Here is a 19,626-nt window from a genome sequence, read left to right as displayed (position 1 = left end):
GCAGTCAAAAAAGGAATTCTAACAGAGTGAACAAAATGCAGAAACAACAATTTATTCACCCTGTCCCCTCCTGCTCTGTCTAATGCCTGCCTTTAGGAAGGCACTGTACTCAGGTGGTGGTGCCAGTCAGCCCTTGATCTCAGACAAGGCTCTCAAGGATGCCATTTTGAGGTAGACACCTGTCCACTGGCAACAAGCATGAGAGCATCAACTCATTTTAAGCTGTGCAAAATGAGGCTACCATATGGCAACATCTTTCAGTCACTACAAAACTTGTTTCCAAACTGAAACAGCTACTGAGAGGTGAAAAGCTCCATATCACATTTCTAATCCCTCCTCTCTGCATTTTATTTTTTTCATTTTATAATGATTCATATGTTTTCCCGGTCTTATGAAACTTGCTCCCTTGAAAATGTTTCCCAAATCACTTTATTTTGACTTTCATGTAGCAAGGATTTTTACAATGCATGTGAGAAATATTCTGTTGCTCATTATCTATTTGATAAAACACAATTCTTAAGGAAAAAAGTCAGATAAAAATTGGTATAATGTGGAGCTCTAGTGGTAGTGGGGAAGTAAAGCAGTGCCTAACATCAACAATAAGAGAGTAGATATTGACTTCTAGTAGGAAAACAGTAAGTGAAAACATCATAACAGATGGATTTAAACAAGGAAAAAGGAGAAGTGGAAGAGCTAAGCATCTAATTCAACAACATTTCTGGCTCACAGAATACATCTCTGCAAACAACACAATGAGTAACCCTCATTTTCAGTGCACAAACTTGAATCTTATAATTTATTGCAGTTGAACAACAGAAAAAATAAGGTCAACACAGTTTGCTTATGTTAGCCTTAAAGGGAAAAAAATATATATAGTATGGCAGGAAACCAATGTTCCTTACCAAAACTAGCTGGGAGTAGAGTAATTCTATGCACCCTTTTAAAACACACCAAGTCATATATATTGTCCTTTTCGTGATAGCCATGGCAACTCCTATACCAGCCAGTAAATATTCTATTCTCAGCTGTATCATGAGCAAAACATTGTACCAACCACTGCAAGCAGTTTTAATACTGAGATTCGGTAGTCCTTTCAAACTGATGAGTTTGGCAGGAATTAAATCCTAAACTTGGAGAGCTCCTTCGTTATATACACAGTACTATCTCACATCCTTCTGGCAAGCATAATCAGCTTAAGTCCTGCTGACAGTTGATATTCCACCTGTAAAGGAGACTGGTTTTCATACAGAGGGACAGGATATTTAAAGCATACTCTTCATCTAGTGTTCTTCATCACACAGGGGATGCTGGCATTCCTACATCACCCTGTGAAACACTGGCATTATTTTCTTAATTTTTAAGCTGCTAGCTGAACTTTGGTATATATTAGAAGAAGTTTATAAATCTAAAACAACATTGACAGTTACCAGTCTATCAAAAAGGAGCACAAAAAACACAGGAAACATTACAGTGTGAATGTATGAACACTTGATGGCTGTATTAGGAGGGCCCATTTCCAAAGTCAAGCAACATCTCTGGTTGCATAAACATACACAGTTCTAAACACTCAGTAAGAAACCTGCAATTCCTTCCTAAGGAAACCGCTTTCAACCAAGATTCCAGAAAAATGAGACTGAAAAAGCTTTTATATATATTACTGCTAACTTGCAACAGACTCTTCATCTACTTCAATCCATGTTATAAATTGTTTAATATTTTTCCTAAAGACTTTTGTTCTACTTCCCAAGTTGAGCACACAATGCCTTGATTCAGTACTACCCCATTTAAGACAAAATATAGTTCAACTCGCTAAAGTAGATCAATAACTTCTTCATAAGTTTTATTGTTTGGCAACATCCAGCCTAACTGGTTTTTTTAAGTAGCACTAATTTCAATCCAGTGCCACGGTGCAAAAAACTTATTCTGGGCTTTACACCTTTTCCACACAAGGAACTGCTGTTGATTGAAGAGGCATTCCCTGGATCTGACTTACATGTATTCGAAAAACCTGGGACATCAAATACCCCAGAGTTACAAGCCTGAGAGACATTTCCAAGCTGTGCCTGTTACCTGGTGGGCAGTTGCACTCTGGAGCCGCTTCTCTAGCTACTCGTATTTTTGCCAAGTGCTCGTAGGATTTCTGTGGGCGAAAGAAGCAACGTGAGGGCACTCGGCGAGCAAGCTCCGCCACAACCAGCGCTCCCGACCGCGGCCGCAAACTGGGATGTACCGCTATTCCATAGGCTAGCAGCCAACGATGGCTTCTCCGCTTGGACTCGGCCTAAGGTGTCTCACTGACTTCACCACCCCGACAACAACAAAACCAAGCCCGACACCTCCGACTCTCTCCCACCACCGCCGCCGCAAGTGGCCCCCGTCTTTTCGCCTTCTCGACACGCTCGGTCCAAAATCGAGGGGACGGCAGCAAGCTACAGATGAGCAAAGCGCCGGGCAGGATGGGGGGTCCCCCGCGACACCCCATCCTGCCCGCTCCAGCAACCCGGAGCGTCCCCCGGCCCGCCTCTCCCCCGGTCCCGCCGCCCCCAGGGGATGCGGGCTCACTTTCCTCGCTTTCCCCGCCATCTCCCGCCCGAGCAGCTCGCTTCGGCCTCCCGCCGCCCCGCACACAGCATCTCCCATCCCCGACACACGCACACCGCCCGACAGCGGCCATCCCCGTCCCGCACACCTGGGCGAGAAGTCGCTCCACTTTCTCCTGCATCATCGCGTTCAGCTGCTCCAGGGAAAAGCCAGGCAGCGGCGGGAGCGGGGCGGCGGCAGAGAAGCTCCCTCGGGCGCCTTCGATGGCCGCGACCCTGGCCTGGAGGTCGCTGGTCCGCACCCCCAGGTAGACGCAGGAGGCCGCGGCCAGCGCCGAGAGGAGCGCAGCCAGCGCCGAGCCGAGCGGCCCGGCCCGCCGCGGGCAGCGCTCCCCGCCGCAGCCAGGCTTCCCCAGGCCGGGCTTCCCGCTGCCGCCGGGCTTCCCGCTGCCATCCCGTCCTGCGGCTCCTCGGCTCTTCCCCAGCGTGCTCGCACACCCTTCAGCTGCGGCAGCTTTGATTTCCTTCCCTCCGCCCCCCATGGAGGCAATTAGTTTACAAACAACGGCAACAAAAATAATGGCAAAAAAGTACGAGAAAATAAATAACAAACAGGAAAAAAAAAATAAAAAATGCGGTAAGTAGAAGAGCCCGCGAGGGGCTCACACACTTTCAAGGCTGAGAGGCAGCGCGCACCGCAGTCCGCACCGCACCCCGCCCGGCAGCGGGTCGCGACTCACCCCCGCAGCGGGGGCGGCGGCGGGAGGGGAGGGGGGAGGTGGCGAGGAACCAAAAGCCGGCAGCAGGGCTGGGTGCGGGGTGAGCCCCCGCGGCTTCCACCCGCCCTCCGGAGGAGCAGCGTGCTCTGCTAGCGGTTTGCCACTTGTCAGAGAGGTTTTCAGACGCGGGGCGGGAATCGCCCCCCCTCCGCCTCCCGCTCTCCTCCCCGCCGCCGGCGGACTTGTTGCTGCCCCTCCACCTGCCTGCCGGCGCCCAGCAGCCGCGCCGCGCCAGGCGGGGAAGCCCGCAGGCGGCCCGCGCTGCCCCGCTGTCAGCCGCGGAGCCGCCCCCGCCCGCCGGCCCACCTCCCGCCCTCATCGGCATAATTTATTCACCTAGGCACGGGGTCGGCCTGGGCAGCGCGGGGAGCTCGCCCTGCCTGATGTGTGTACGGAGCGCGGAGCGCCAGGCTCAATGATGTGGAGAGCGAGGGGCGCCGAGACTCCAGGGGAGGGAGGGGGTGCCCATGGCGGGCGACACCAGGGAAGGGGCTGCAAGGGGCGGCCGGCCCCGCCGGGGGAAGCTCTGGAACACCGGGCTAATTTACGGCGGTTTATGGCCGGGCTGTCAATGCCCACGGTGCGGGCATAAAACACGGGAGCGCCCTGTCGTCCCGTTCTTTTTTTAGAGCGCGGAGGATAAACGTGTGTAACTCAGCAGCCCGGCTCCCGGCGAGCGCGCAGGCAGCCGATGCAACGGCTCGCTTCCAAGGGAGCAGCATGCCCTAACTCCCCATTGTATGGAGAAGGTTTAATTTTAGCCAGTTTTCTTTTTGCTTGTTTATTTACCCAGTTGCTTCTTCACTCTTCCATGCATACTGGCCAGTTTTCATTGTTTCTGGTTTGGCTGAACAGAAAGGAACCACCAACATCCAGGCAACTGCACACATAGCCTGATGGGAAGCTTGTTGGTTTCTGGTCCTTCCCCGTCTGCCTCTTGTCTTCCAAATGCTGCATTGACCTACTGTAGTTTGGTTCTCATCTTGGCATTACCACAGTGCATCTCCTACGTAGCACTTTTGTGTGACGTCTCTCGTGCTCAGTACACTTTTCAAACCAGGGAAGCTTCTGAAAGCAGGACCAGACATCAAAGAAACATGTAGTTCACCCTAGTTGGCATCATGTGAATACTGACTACTTACAGGATATAGATTCACGGGATGAAAAAGAGACTTGTCCAACTATGGCACTTCTCAAACAAGACTAAAAGTATTGCTTTGTACTATGAATCAAGTTTCCTTATGGAGTCATATTTGTGCAGTTTTATTACCTATTGTTTCCCAAGTGTTCAAGCAGTCACAAATGCCATGAAGATGTGGATCCAAAAAGCTTTGTGGGTTTCATTATACTTACTTGAACTTTGAATAGAGTGTACCAGAAGTTCACAGCTAGTCATTTACTCTTCATAATTTTTCTCTTCTTTCTAAACAAAAAGTTTTGTGGACTCTAATCAGGGAGAAGAAATCGTGATTACATAGCCCTGGGTGATAGTCTCTTCACAATAAACAGTTAATAGTTGCAATGAACAGTTTGCAAACAAATTCCCCCAAGCAGCACATACCTTATGATCAGGACTTGTGAATAAGAACTGTGCTTTTCAGAACAAGAACTCGCTCACAGACTATCTGTTGGCAATCAGAAGATGAAATAATATTTGGAATTAATAAACTGACAGAAGAAAACAAATACTACCCACATGCTCTTATTTGGCGTGTAGCATGGGCTCCCCAAGTATGGTATGAGCAGTGTCCAGGCTGCCTCGCAGTGGCTGGCGGCCCGCGAGGCGCTGGAAGCCATCGGCGCCAGCTCCGGCACTTCACATTACCCCCTGCTGCTAGTAGCCAGCACCATTACTCAGCCCTGCTCGAGGTGACATCCAGCAAAGTAACAGTGCAAACCCTCAGGATATGATTGTCATTTTATACTGGGGGTTAGTGAGGCGCCACCGGGGGCAGGATGGCTGCCCACACCCTGCTGCTGCTGCCTGCGTGGTATGCAAGTGGGTGCTGCCCCATCTAGGCCAGGGTGAAATTTCCTCCCGAGATCAGCTCTTGTTATTTCAGGGCAGGTATGGTCATCCTCTGACTGCTTTAGTGCCCCATATGGGGCCCAGAAAACCATAGGTCAGTGTGACCTGGCTCAATGTTTTGCTTGGCCAAATGATGCAGTCTTTCTGCCCAGGCATCTTTCTGTCCCAGCATCATGCCTTTTGTTTTGGACAAGGCATATTCTACATCAGAAATTAAATAGCCTGAGACAGAAAGTCCCTTCTTACATTAGATTTACATATACTTGACATCATACAGATTGCCAAAGGAGCCAGATCACCATGTTTCTGTGGGACACAGTGCAAAGCTGTTATCCTAGTGAATAACAAATCTCATGCTAGATGTTTCTTATTCTGAAAAGGTATGATAAGAAACCTTTTTTTTTTTTCCTGTCTGGGACAAACCAGGAAAGCACAACTTTAAAATATCCAAGAAATTCCATGTTTTTTTTCACAATGGGTAGCTATACCTCTACACACTTGGGAGAAATGTTAGCCCTGCCTGGTCTCACCTCTGAAAAAGACGAGGTTCATTCTCGTGTATGCGCTTGTCTGCTCACACATATCCTCAGACAAAGAGAAACACGATGAAGGAGAGCGAGAGGAAAAAGAGCAGTGCCAAGTCGTCCTTCTTGCTCCAGCTTACAGTTACATTTTTCTTTTTTGCTAAAGCTTGGTTCTGGGAAAGATGTGAGATAAAAGTTTATTAAAATGCTTAGAAATTATTTGATAGTGACAGAATTTGAGAACAAGTTATTTCCAGCAGCTTTTTTCCTAATGTGTTTTCACACAGAAATAGATAACAGAAAGTCTTTGAAAATGCAAATTAGTAATGTGCTCTTCTTACAGAAAAAATGTGCTAATTTTCCTGATGGAGGCATTATTTATCCACTTCACAGCAAGGTTGATCCAGAATAGACTAGACTGGACTGTGGAATCTGAGCAGCAAGCTGAATTATGCACAGTCTGATTAAATCTAGCACAGGAGTTGTTTGTGTAGGTGAAGAACATAACACAGCTGTTTTACCTGTTATAAAAATCTCCGGTCACGTCTGCTGGAATATAGAGCATTAAGCAGCCGTACCCTCCTGTGCTCTGTTACTTGATACCATCAAGTGGACAACCAGCAGCTATGCAGTACGCTTGTCCCATAAACACAATAAACTGGATAAAAAAATTGTTAAGACACAGCATTGCTGCTTTTGCCAGCTTTCCACAAGGCAGAGTGAATCCAGGACATGCATATGTTCAGTGCCAGTGAGCCTGCTTCTTATTTTGCAGCCATGATGATGCCAGAGTCAAGAAGGCATCTACTTAGGATCATAACTAAGATTAAAACCAGATTGCTGTAGCACTTTGGAGAATGCTATCCATGCAATGAAAGAACTGGGTTTCTTCTTTTTTTTTTCCCTCTCTCTCTCTTAAAAAAACCCAGTATTTTTTACCTTTTTTATTGGTGAAGATTTATAGGTTTTGAATTAGAGAGGGTAACTTGGTCTAAGGAGTTAAACTCCTACTCCAGGAGTAAACCAGATGGCAGTTCATATGGGTAAGCAGTAATTTAACTGCTTGCAGTCAGGAACTGTATCTCAGATGTTGCTGGTCACATTTAGGATGATATACCATGCAAGTTCAGGTTACAAAACACTTAAAATGCTTTAAAAGCCTATTTTGTATCTGATAGCCAGAATATAGCAGCTTGAAATAAGAACTGTACACCAGGTGTTTTGAACTGGCCATTAACATGTACAGGTAGAGTATATGAAATGCCAGATCTGCAGCACTCCAACTCCAATAGTAGCAAAAGGAGGAGAATTTTAAGTAAGGACTGCTGAAGTGCTCATGCACACAGACCTGAGGTGACCACACTTCCCACCAGGAGGGGAGTGCTCTCACTCTGAAGATTCAAATCTCTAAAGGCCACATTTCAGCAGATCTTGTGCATGACCAGCCAAAGGTATTGACACAAGATGCTACTGTTTGCGTTTCATAGGTCTGTGTTTGAGGATGTGGATGGTGTTTGCAGATAACAATTTTCCACCAGACAGAACTAGTGTCTGGAGTTCTTTCCATATTTTTATGTCTACAGCGTGCTATATTCTGGCTGACCAACCCACAGTCGACTACTGGATTTCTTTACCAGATAGAACATAAACTTGTGATTAAAATTATGCAAAAACAGATCAGTGAAAAATAAGCACTCATCTCCTGAAACAATGAACCGTGTTCAGTTTGTGCTTTATTTTGCATATATGATCAGAAAAGACAGGAGACAGAGAATAAATACAAGTAGGGATTGGAGTCTGGGGCTTAGTGTTAGAACTGAGGTGACATACACAGAGATAAATGTTTGAATGGTTAATAATGGTTATGGAAACCGTTCTTTTGCAAAGGTTCCCGCTTTCAAACAGACCTTATATATTATTCATTATATGTGGACTTGAATTGCATCTGCATTCTACTTCTTCCTTCATTCATCTCTCTCCTACTCAGTTCGACCTTTGAATTAGAGTGCATCTTGCACCCTAAATGAGATTTTACTCAGATTTTATATACTTATACTGGTAAAATGCAAGGTAGAAGCAGAATCCAGCACTTCTGTAACTTGCCTCACTTCTCAGTTCTCTGACAGGTTAGGTAGTATGATATTTCTCACTGAGCTGCTCATAATATTTGCCAAGATAACACAGAATCACCAGAAAAACAACTTACTTCACTGTTTTGGGAAGAAAGTTGGAAAAGCCTTTCACTTTCAAATACCCAAATTGATTTCCTTCTGTCACTTTAAATTTAATATAAGCACATTACAGTATACATGATGCAGTACATTAATATACTTAGCAGATGGATAACACTTGCTTGTGATTTAATACTTAGATATACTCATTTCACATCTACTGTACAAACACATCATATATTTGAATTTTAAGTCCGACTTATCTTCAGACTAGAGGTAATTGAGTCACATGAGCATAGGATTTAGTTTATTAGTTCCATAACCTTACTGGTATTTTGGCAAATGTGATATTAAAAATAAAAAGATAAAAAAACCCTTTGCATCTGGATTTTAATATATTTCACAGGATTTCCTTTTTCAACATGATGAAACCAGGTCTGCTAGACCTACAGACTGAGTCACCACAAAGTTCAGACCCTGTATGTCATTCTTTACTAAAATTTACAAGTATTTTTCATGTGAATGTATTACAAAATGCTTCATAACAAATAAACCAACTACCTTACCTTTTCCATAGCTTCAAATACTTGCTTTAAAATGCAGCTGATGCTTGGGAAGCTCTGTCAAGAATTTCACTGAATGGAGAGCAGTCATCAGAAATAGGACACAGAGACCAGACTTGAGAACTTCAGACTGAAAGAAAAAAGATATCCTTGCCCTGGCTCCAGGCCAATTAGTATCCCTTGGTTCCCTGGTTTGTTTATTTGTATATGAATGAACACCAGTGGAATTCATGGGTCGTGGTGAAAGTCTGGGAGGACAAAGTTTGGACTAAGAGTTTCTGAGTCTGCAAAGTCCTATATTAACATGTAACTTCACTCATGTGTGTAGTCTGATCCAAATCAATAGGATTAGTCATGGAAGTAAACTTTAACTTGTGCTGGAGTATTTGAAGGATATAAAAATGCCAACATGAAAGTCAAGATGTAGGATCCAGCACAAAAATCTAATTATACAGCAGGAAAATTTCCTTCATCTTGTTAATTCCATATTTCTTGTAGCAGAAGCAGTTATTTTCAAGAAGTGATTATATTTCTCCGAGAAATTATTACAGTAAAGAGTGTACTGCTGAGAGATCTCAATGGAAGCCACCTCTGAAAAAGGCAGCAGTAACTCTGAGGACATTTTTCTGCCCCAACACAAAGTTACTAGAAATTTAAAGGTCCTACGGGACAGTGCAGGACATTGGCAATCATAGGATCATTATAATGCAGATAAACTAATATTTCTATAAACACTGCCAATTATTTACATACTTAAGAGGCTGAAGCTTCTGAAGTCTACAGACACTGTGGGTCAAAAATGGACAACATTATTGTGGAACAAACAATTAGGAATCAGAAAAGGCAGAAGACAGAAGAAGGAAGGTTTGATTACCAGATTAAAAGAAAGGAGACTGGAACCAAGCAGAAGAAAAATCTCTGGATTATAAAAAAGGGAGTTAGTTGCCTCAGGAGTTCTTCCCTTGGTTCAATGGACGGTGTCCTCCTAGTGACTCAAAACCAGATTAAGTCTGGTGATTTTTTTTCCTCAATTTGGAATTAGTATATTCCAAGTAATTTATCTGGAATAAAATTTCCTCTTATACGCACTGCATATGTGAGTATCAGTGCCTCATTTTACACTGTCATCCACAGTTCTGCTCAAGGCCATTTCCTTCTCTCTGTTTTACCAAATGACTATGATCCTATCAAATGGAAATCTTTATCAGGATGTCCAGTTACCTTCAGTTACCTTCAGCTTCCCTTCTTGGTGCTATTAGCGATTGTTTGGTCTACTCGATGTTTCTGTTTTGTGCTGCTAGGCCTGAAGAAGGCAGTGGTGGGCTCAGGAGATTTGTCTTTTCCAATCAGTTGTTGAATCTCTCATTATTTCAGTTAGATCTGGAAACAGATGTCTACATGCTCATTAGTACCTCCCCAGTCAGTCACATCACAGGAAAAAAGTGTCCCATCATTCAGCAAATTGCAAAAAAGTCAGTTATCCAAATGCTCTGTCATAACTCTCAAAGCTATTGTATCTTGAAAGGGAAGTCTGAAAACTAATTTTAATTTCAGATTTGTTTTCCTGTGTCACAGAATTCAATGAGATGTTGATATAAACTAAGTGTATGTTTTTTTAATAAAAGATTATTTATCTCAGACAAATTTATCCTAGTCTTCTGAGGACAAACAGAATTGAGCCACTGCTAAAGATAGATTCTGGAGAAAATACAAAAAATTCAAACAGGTAAAATTTGGATCAACAGAAATCACAATTTTTTTACTTCTTGTATTTTCTTCTGAGTTAATCCCTAATTTGACTAACTCTATCAGTGTTGGTCCCCTCCACAGTTATTCAAGTCTGTTTTCAAAATGCTATGCCATTAGCAGCTGAAGATTTTAATCCCCTTCTGAAGAACAAAACCAAAGTTTTCGGGGAAATTGTTGCTTGTTCATGCAAATTTTCCAAAGAAAAATCTTTCCTTCCTGATCATGCTCAGATCCTGGGAAGATAAAAATGCCCAACTGCATCACACTCAAGGTATGGGGGGAAAAACCAGTACAAAACCCATGCCAAAAACCAACCAACAAACAGAAAACCTTTCTCTTAGAGGCTTATCTACATCTACAAAACAACTGTTTAGATTCTCTGGATCAGAACAAAGTGCATTTTAAGCTGCCTGTAAGTACATGACAAAACCTACACAACAGGGTTACTGTGAGGTGCAAAAGAAGTGTATATTATGGATTTCACTTATTTTTCAGATTTTTTTGAGGGGACATCCTGGTTTTCTCAAACCCTTTATCCCCACGTTTTATCTTTCAGCTGTCACTTTCCCTCTATTTGCAAAATGGGCTTCAATCTGCCACTCTGCAGAGTGGGAGCACATGTAGATGTCTGCAGGCTTTTCAGAGCTCCTGGCTTTTTGACTCTCTAGGCTTCTTGTTCTTTCTACAGAGAGAAAGGGGGGAAAAAAGCTCAATTCCTTAAGGCTGCACAATTGTAAAAGCTTTGAAAGGGTGGTTTTTAGGGAAAGGGATGGTCAACCATTGAGGCTGGTTCCAAAAGTCAGTGTTAAAGGTATCTTTCACACGTCTTTTCATCTATGAACAGCACTGTAATCTCTTCCACGTGAAATTATCAGGGAAGGAAAATGGGTTAAGATACGTGCAATATCTGGACAAAAATTAGGTTGTCATTATGAAAATTATGGATCTAAGGTGTCTGAGCACAGCCTCAGAGAGTTGCAGAGCTAAAAATTAACCTGGTGGTCAGAAAAGTGTCTGAAACCTGATAATGAACATTTAGGACATTTTTCCTTGCCATGAGTAGAGAGATAAGGAAGCCAGTCAGGAGACATTATCAGCTAAAGAATCCATAGATCTCCTGTAGATTTCACAAGTATTCATGTGAATAAGCATAATAAAATAGCCCGGCTGCTTGGGATTACAGGTCCCAGCCTTGTGTCTGCATCATCTCAACTCCGTCAGGCCGCCAGCTGCCAGAGACTAAACTGAAACCTTCAGGGACTCAGATTCTTTAAATTACTGTCATAGACTTATTGTAGCTGTCATATTCTTTACACTACTTGTATTATTTTTATGCCAAAGGTAAAGTCAAGCTGTTTTGTCTTCCCTACTTTCTGTACCTGTAAGAAAATTTAAGTCTTTGATGATAATGCTGGCTATGGAGATCAAACACAGTGAGTACTGACATAAGGGAGAAAGGGACTACCAGGTAACCTCTTAATTTACCATCCTTAGTATTAGTCATGCTCCCTAGTCCTGGATCTCTTCTGCAGAGCTTCCGTTTTCCACAGCCCCACTATGCTTCTTCCTCACCCAGAGCCCTCCACATGTACGCTTTCCAGAAAATTGCACTGCTGCATTATAGATGTCTGCTTAGACATCAAAACAAAGTTTCCTGCTCCTTTAACTTTCCAGGATTGCACTGTCAAAAACAGTCAACTGCATGTTACATGTGCATTAAATGCTCTCTCAGTCTCTAGGGGAGCTGTGAGAGACACTGTCTTTATAGGTGAGCAGGAATATATTGGCAACCAGTCATATGAGATCGACAGCAAATGTGTATAATGGTGAGGGCTGATAAAGGAGAAAGCTGGAGGAGAAGGGTAACCTTGCATTAACACTGCAGAAAGCAACAATGTGGGAAATATGAATAAAAGGAATTTACTATGGCCTTTTATAGTTGAGGACAATGCTCCTAAATGCTCTTTCTTGATGAAGCAGAAGTAGGACTGAGAGAAGAGAACGGACATGCTTTGATGGCGGGATGGTAGCACTACGGATGAAAAAGCAGAAGAGCATAAAAGACCTATAATGGTGACACAAAAGATATTTATATATACAGGGACTGGGAAGAGATACAGGAACTTTAAAGTTATGTTTTACCAGCTAGCTGGAGGACAAGATGAGGACATCTTCTCTGGGCTCGACAGATCTCAAGATGAAGAAGGTGCCTCTTGCATGCGGAGAGACTGCCCTGCACACAGCGCTGGGAATGTCTTGTGTCAAGAAAGTGTTATATGGACTTAAGGAAGAGTGTCTTCCAGCTGTGAGATTTGTTCTGGGTTGGTTGAAATCTCTGAAAACATGTCTTTCTGATGTTTCTGGTTAACGACAGCTCAAGTCTAAAATTAAAACAGTCCTTGTGTTAGAGGACAGAAACAACCCCGAGGGGCCTTTGGGAGCAGCATTCCCCCAGTGGGCTTTGGGAGCAGCACTCCCCCAGTGGGGCAGGAAAGGGAATGTTTTTCATCACTGCAGCTGAAGTATTTTCTGCTTGATGTGGAACACCAGGTGGGTGACCAGAGTTGCAGAGCAAAGAAAGGCTCTCTGGAGAGGGATCTATTCTTTTGGGGGTTTGCTCTCCTGGATGAAACAGAGAGGAAAAACAATGTTTGGGGAGAAGTCCTCTCTCAGGGTGCTTACTTGTGTGTCTGCTTTCTGACACGTACCTACCCAACACCGGTGTTCCAGTGGTTTTTGCCTGACATCATATTTAGATAAACTATCCTCCTGAAACAGCAGGATGATTTGTGTATAATTTTTCATTTTTATTGAATGTAGACTTCTACTCATTTAAGAAATCTTGGACTCTTAGTTTTCTGTTTCATCTTGCCCTTGAGGATAGTTTCGTTCTGCTGTATTTTTCTGTACTTGTCTGTCCTCTGTGATATTGTAAGTACTTGAGACTTATTAAATATAAAAGCTCTTTGATATCAGCTGGAGCACAGCTGAGGATTAAGCCTGCCCCTCAATGCTCTCTCTGCCTGCTGCTGTCATGTGTAAATCCTATGTAGGAATCGCTCCCTTCCACAGAAATCAGCTGTAGCCTGCATGAAACACAGCAGATGCTTCTCAAAACAGATTGGAAAGGAAGTGAAGATACCTTTTCCAATGAACTTCATGATGAATATAAAATCCGGCATCAAAGCAGCTTCCCTCAGGAAACCAGGAAATAGGCATCTATAATTCCTTCCTCTGTAAAATGCCTCCTGGAATCTTTAATGGGTTTGAGCAAGCACCTGTCTGTTTTCTGCCACATGGGAAGAGATGGTACCAGCATGGTAGCAGTGGTGCACACAGAAACAGTGCTGGCAGGCTGGCATGTGTGCTCCTTCTGATGGGCCTCATTGCAACCCCCTGTGGGCATCTGGGAAATGCCCCATTTGGGCATCAAGACCAGCTGACCCCGACGTAACCACTGAAACCTGACAGCGTCGCAGTTCTAGGTGTTATGACTGCAGGCAACAATACCTTAATCTCCAGAACGTAAGAAAGACTTAAAAGTTACTAAGACCAATCAAACTGGTAATACTGGTCATCAAAAGGGTAATGAAATTTGGCTGTCAGGTGGGAATCTACTTTTTCTGGCAATGCTCAAATATTTTGCTGCCAAGGTTTCCTCAGCTGTACTTTACATTTTAATTACTCGAGTCTCCATTAATGTGTCTGTTCCGGAAGTAATTTTTAGGTGGTTTACCCACAGGAATACCAGCCCATATGCTTAAAATAAAATGGGGGGTATATATATAGATATAGATAGAGATATAGATATGTACACACACGTAGAGAGAGGGAATATAATTTTTTTTTACAAGTGATAGCATTCCTGTATGTGATTACAATGTGTAAAAAATACTCCAAAACCGCCTTCTCAATCCATGTTTATAGGAAAAGTCCCATACACTTATAAAAGAGTGAAGAGTTCTGAAACTGTACCATAAATGAGCTGTTAAACTTCATGAACTACAACCATGATTAAAGCTTCCTGGAGCAATGTGAGAGTCTGAAGGTAGCTGTGCTGCAGGCTAGTTGCTCCTCCATACTCACCATAACCAAACTCCTGCTCTGCTTCTCAGTGATTTCATCTGGAGGCTGGTTTGTTTGGGTTTTGTTGTTTTTTTTTTTCCCCCACTAGATGCTGATTTGAAAAGATATATTGACAAAGAAATGCACATAAGCCATGGGCAGGTTTACTTCTGTAGCCCTTCCAGTGTTGCCATTCATACTCCTGTGAATTGGGGTAGGCTGGAGCAATCAGCTTTCCTGAGGTGTCTGTCAGAATGTTGCTTCTTCCATACTTGATGCTAACATGTATTGATTTATTACAGTCAGGAGCTGGGACCCACTGAAATTAATCACCCTCTGTGTTTATGTCCCACCTTCATTGTTTCTTCTTGTGGTTCCTGTGATTCTCCCCCAGTTAAAAGCTTGTTTCATCTTCCCACTTCAGAGATAGCATACTTCTTTCCAGCAGTTTGCTGCTGCAATGCCACCCCATCCAAGCTCAGTGGGTTTCTACAGAGCTCTACTGCCAAACACCCATTGAAGACTGACCTGTCACGTCTTCCTAAACACTTACAGAGGAATTGTAGCTCAGTACAAATATTTTCAATGCTGTCTCTTGAGTTATTTTGATGGTGGCTATATGAAACATCACGCAAGAAGGCGTATTTCATCATAGGATTTATCACATGGCATAGGAAAAAGGGGAAGGAACACTCTTTACAGTGCTGTGCAGCTGAAAATGTGTATGTGTTTGCAGTTACCTGCTGGCAGGAGCTCCTCATGGGCTACATATCTAATACCATTGCTACAGATCAATGAGATCTACCAAAGACAAGGAAGTTACCTGAGTTTAGAGTATGACTCTCACACCAACTGTCTCTTTATTTTGTCTGTTTTATTGGTCTTACTTTGTTTTACCAATGGCTTATTCTGTGCATCTGAAGTCTGCATTTTTTTAGAACTCAAGCAACTTGTTTTGGCTATGTCTTGTGCTTATCTGAATTTTGTAAGATCCTATTTAAGCCCACGAAGATCACTGTTCTTTCCCCACGAGCTGTGTATTCAAGTCTCATTAATATTAAATAGGATTTCAGGGAATATATTGAGGGAAAATAATCCTCCTTAACACCTCTTTTACCATACCTATTTTATTTCTTTGACATTTCTCACCTATTGAAGTTGTTTTCTTATTTCCCTGTCTACACAAGCATAGACTGCATGTCACCCTTCTAACAAGACTCCCTCCTTCCCTTGTTGAGGATTCTCAAGGAAGACAGGCATATGGCTCTTTGTGCTGTCTTCTTTTTTACTTCCATTTAAGAGATGCTGTTTGCTTCCTGTCTAAACCCATTTCCTTTCAGAGACCAAGACTATTTCTCCTCTGTTTTGATCTGAAAAGGAACATGTATTTGCCTGAAGCCATACGATGTTCTAAGACTACCATAAAGACTTACTTATTTAGTAGCCTTCTTTAAGCTCAAAAAATACAGCCTTTTTTTTTCACAGTATCTTTCATCCTTAAGTACTTCACAAGTTACAGCTGTAGCACTGACGGAGAAGTGCTGTGGGTTGTAGGGTTGGGCAGCCCTGGCTTCGTGTCAGTCCATTTTGGAAAGGAGGTGTTTTCCCATGAAGTTCAGTCCCAGTCCATCGGCAGTGATGCTGCTTGTGGCAGGCAGAATTAGGAGTTAATACCCAGCTTCGTGTGCTGTTTTCTTCTTGAAATGGTAGCCTGAGTTAGCAAGTGCCATTTCTACACATCTCCAAAATAATAAACAGCATTTCTGTACTCAGATGAACCATTTAGCTTCAGCCTCTGATTCAATTGTTTTTCCATTATCCAACAATGAACTGTTAAATGAGTCGGAAATCAGTCCTGGACTAAAGATGTCTTTTCTATAATACTAATTGCTAACAAAGTGAAACAGAATATCAAGGCAGAGGAGGACAGATCACTTGAATGCAATTTAGTTTTAAAGAAAATGATCTGAGGATATATTAGCCATAGCGTAGAAATCTTAGAATGAAGGCACTTAACATTTGAGATTTTGAAGATGTTGCAATTTATCATATATGACTTCTTTAATTGCCTGTAGCTAGCTTCCAAAGACATCTGTATGACTACACAGTTTACAGTTACATGGGTAGTATGCTGGTCACAATTTTTAGCTTTGTGTGAGGATCATATGGCATCTCTAGCTTAATACTTGCTGGTTTTGCAATGATTGTTAGTTAATCTTGGCTATCTTGTGTGCCTGTGATATGAATCGGTAATTGCACAGGGCCAATTAACCTTTATTTCCCAGGTGAGAGAAGCAGTTGATAGTGTAATGAAGGAGAGCTTAAAGAAAGTATCATTCCATCTGGAAAACTTACAGCAGGAGAGGGTGGGAGAGAACACGGACCTTATCATGCAAGGTTGCACTTAAAATGTGTGCATAATAAAGGGGCTGTGTGAGCCATACACATCCCTAACACCAGTAATAGTCCCTGTGCTAAGAGGGAAGTTACCACATCACTGTTTGCTTTTTAGTCTTCTTTTTTTTTTATCCTCTCCTGTTAACAGTGGCTTTGCAAGCACCAACAAAGAGCGAGCTTTGGCTCACATTCGCTTTGAAACTGCTGCAGCTGTTTGCTGCAGGGCTGCCCCTGGCTGGTTGCTCTGCCACAGGCAGCTCTTCTGCAGCAAACAGGGCACAGCAGCACCCATGCACCTCAGACACTTGCACATGCAGAGTGGCAGCCCACAGAAAACTGACTTTGGAAATAGCTTTCTGAGCCATCACTGCAGGCCAATACACTGACTTGCCCCTGGCCTCTGCTATTTCTCTTGAAGACAAAGATACCACAGTCATTCATATCATGGGCTTCCTCCTTGGGCTTCATTCATGTCTTTACTTTCCTTCTGTGTGTGCTTTCTTTAGCTGTTGAGTAGGGCTGTGTAGCCAGCAATTTGGGAATGTCTCAGAGTGAAACACTTTCCCCCAGTCCTTCTCTGCAAGCACCACAGGTGGCAGCTCCTTTAGAAGGGAGAAAGACAGAGAGATGAGTTCTTACCCTCCAGATCTCAGAAGAGTTTAAAAATATGAATACTAAAGGCTCAGAGCATAAGTGAATTTTAAAATAAATTGGGTTTGTGTACTTCAAATATTTAGAGCCAGTCTCATTACTTTTTTATGAAGACCTGCCAGATTTGTGCTTTCCCATTGGTGAAACAGGTGACTTACCTTCTAAGGTGGACACTTAGGCAGGCAGACTCTTCTTGCACATCAGGAAGCAGAGGGGTTGGGTGTGTCTGAACGTTATGCAGAGCCACGTCATGGCTGACCTGTTGGTCAGTGTGAGGAGCTCAGTGTGGGAAGGAGTCTCCCCTCTGGCCCCATAGGCATAGGGCCCCTTGCAGCAGCACTGAGCAGGGAGCACGTGGACCATTTCTCTCATGTATCTGCACAGGCAGTGGCACTCCCAGGGGAAGAGAACCAAGAGGAAACAAGATGATGACTCCTCATTTACCTGACTGGAATATGGGGGATTATCTACAGCATCCAAGAGAGTCTTTAGTCAGTGCACTATTAAATAAAATGGCGATTGTCAAAAATATAGCACAGACCATTTCCATACTGCCTGCTGTGCTTTGTAAGCACATGCAGAGCTCCGCTAACATGACAGGATGTACAGTGGCACTGAGCATACAGAGGGAAGGCAGGAATCAGTTGAGTTTTTACTGTGTTACCAGATCACCAACAGAGAGGCAGAAAGGGAAAGGGGCACTTTTGAGCAATGCCCCTGCCTAGAGCAACAATAAGAGGTGCTAAGCAGCTGCTGCCGCATCAGGCAGGGCATAGTTAATAGCCTAGCTTAGAGCAGGAGTGTGCTTTTCAATGAATTGCCTGATTACCCTCCATTACCATGTTCAGGTTGACAGTCTGGATGCAAGAGGCTGGACACCACCCTGCTAGAACACAATAGGATGATGTGGCTAGGGATGAAGCCCTTGAAGCCTATATAGTGTCAGTGTTGTGTCAGGAGCACCTGTGGTCCTGCTCTGGATCTTTGCAGGGACCACATATTAGACAGGTTGGAGGTTCCAGGAACTAAGGAAGTTCTTGATAGCTCCATGTGCTGTAGTCTGCTTAATGTAGTGAAACCATTATGTTATTTTTAGGTCCAGTTTTCGCACGTGAGGTGTGAGTACAGCCTTCATTTTGTTTTTTAAAGGTGTGACTCTTCCTTTGCAAGCTGTTCTAAATATGTGCCTCCAAGTTTAATGTGCCAAAATAAATGTTCTGCTACATTCTGATTCTGGTTTGGATTTTTCTTCTGAGTCTTAAGCCAGTAATGTGCACAGTTATAAATTTGGTATCAGTGTTCAGCACCATCAGATACATGATACTCATGTTGCTTTGGTCATATTTCTTCTTCCCCTTAAGTTGTTGGCCTATTCATTGCTAAGAAAATCATAGAGAAAGGAAAGTCTTAGAAAGAAAAATTAATTTAGTTCCAGGATATGAATCCAAACCTGTGGACAAATTTTTCTTTTTTTCTTTTTTTTTTTTCTTTTTTTTTTTTTTTTTTTTTTTGGAAAAACTTACGTTCCAGTTAGGTTTCAAACAAAAAAGCATGATTTCTTTTTTTTTTTTTAACAAGACTGCTGATTATGCTAGTAAAAGTTGAGCAAGCAGTACTGGCTTTATTTAAAGCCTCAGCTGCTCAGGTAGCCACCAAATATAGCCGAGCTCTTACAGGAACTGCTTGCAGGATTCTAGTATTGTTTAGTTTGAATACAAATCCTAGTCTAGGGTTTCATACCACAACTAGACTTAATGTAAGTGATATTCTGATCTGGAGCCAAGCACCACATCTGACCAAATCCAAATATGTCAGAATCTCAAAATGTATTTTAAGTATAGCACATAACAGAGTCCCAGAACATAATGAAAAGTTATATGATAAATGTAACCAAATGAGAATGTTTTCATAAATAAATGGGTTCTTGTGCCATTGAGCCCTTTTGCCATGGTGTTGAGGATGCAGGGTCAGGTCCTTACCCATTTGTGCAGAAGAGGTTTACACCGTGCTTGTGCACTCAGACTGTTCCAAAGCCACGTGTGAAGGGCACAACATCAATTACAGAGATGAGAAAAAGAGCCAAACTCCTCAAATGCTTTGACCAGACGGCCCAGCAGGTAACTGCTGCGCGGGAGGGGCCCATGTTGAGCACTGCTGA

General features: G+C 43.1%; 1 protein-coding gene across 5 annotated transcripts in view; it reads right to left on the bottom strand.

Annotated features, from left to right (window-relative positions):
- Positions 1-3,523, bottom strand: part of COL25A1 (collagen type XXV alpha 1 chain) — a 313,397-nt gene extending 309,874 nt beyond the window's left edge. For all 5 annotated transcript variants that reach the window (XM_027636119.1, XM_027636120.1, XM_027636123.1 and 2 more), the window contains exons 1-2: positions 2,690-3,523; positions 2,071-2,140 (exon numbers count right to left, since the gene is read on the bottom strand). In XM_027636119.1, coding sequence (XP_027491920.1) covers positions 2,071-2,140; positions 2,690-3,082 — 463 coding nt within the window. In that variant the 5' untranslated portion in view covers positions 3,083-3,523. The remainder of the gene's footprint in view (positions 1-2,070; positions 2,141-2,689) is intronic.
- Positions 3,524-19,626: the final 16,103 nt, after the last annotated feature.

The sequence above is a fragment of the Corapipo altera genome, unplaced genomic scaffold, assembly GCF_003945725.1.
Source record: "Corapipo altera isolate COAL_440 unplaced genomic scaffold, ASM394572v1 22b, whole genome shotgun sequence".
Taxonomy (NCBI): domain Eukaryota; kingdom Metazoa; phylum Chordata; class Aves; order Passeriformes; family Pipridae; genus Corapipo; species Corapipo altera.
This window is presented reverse-complemented; position numbering and strand designations above follow the sequence as displayed.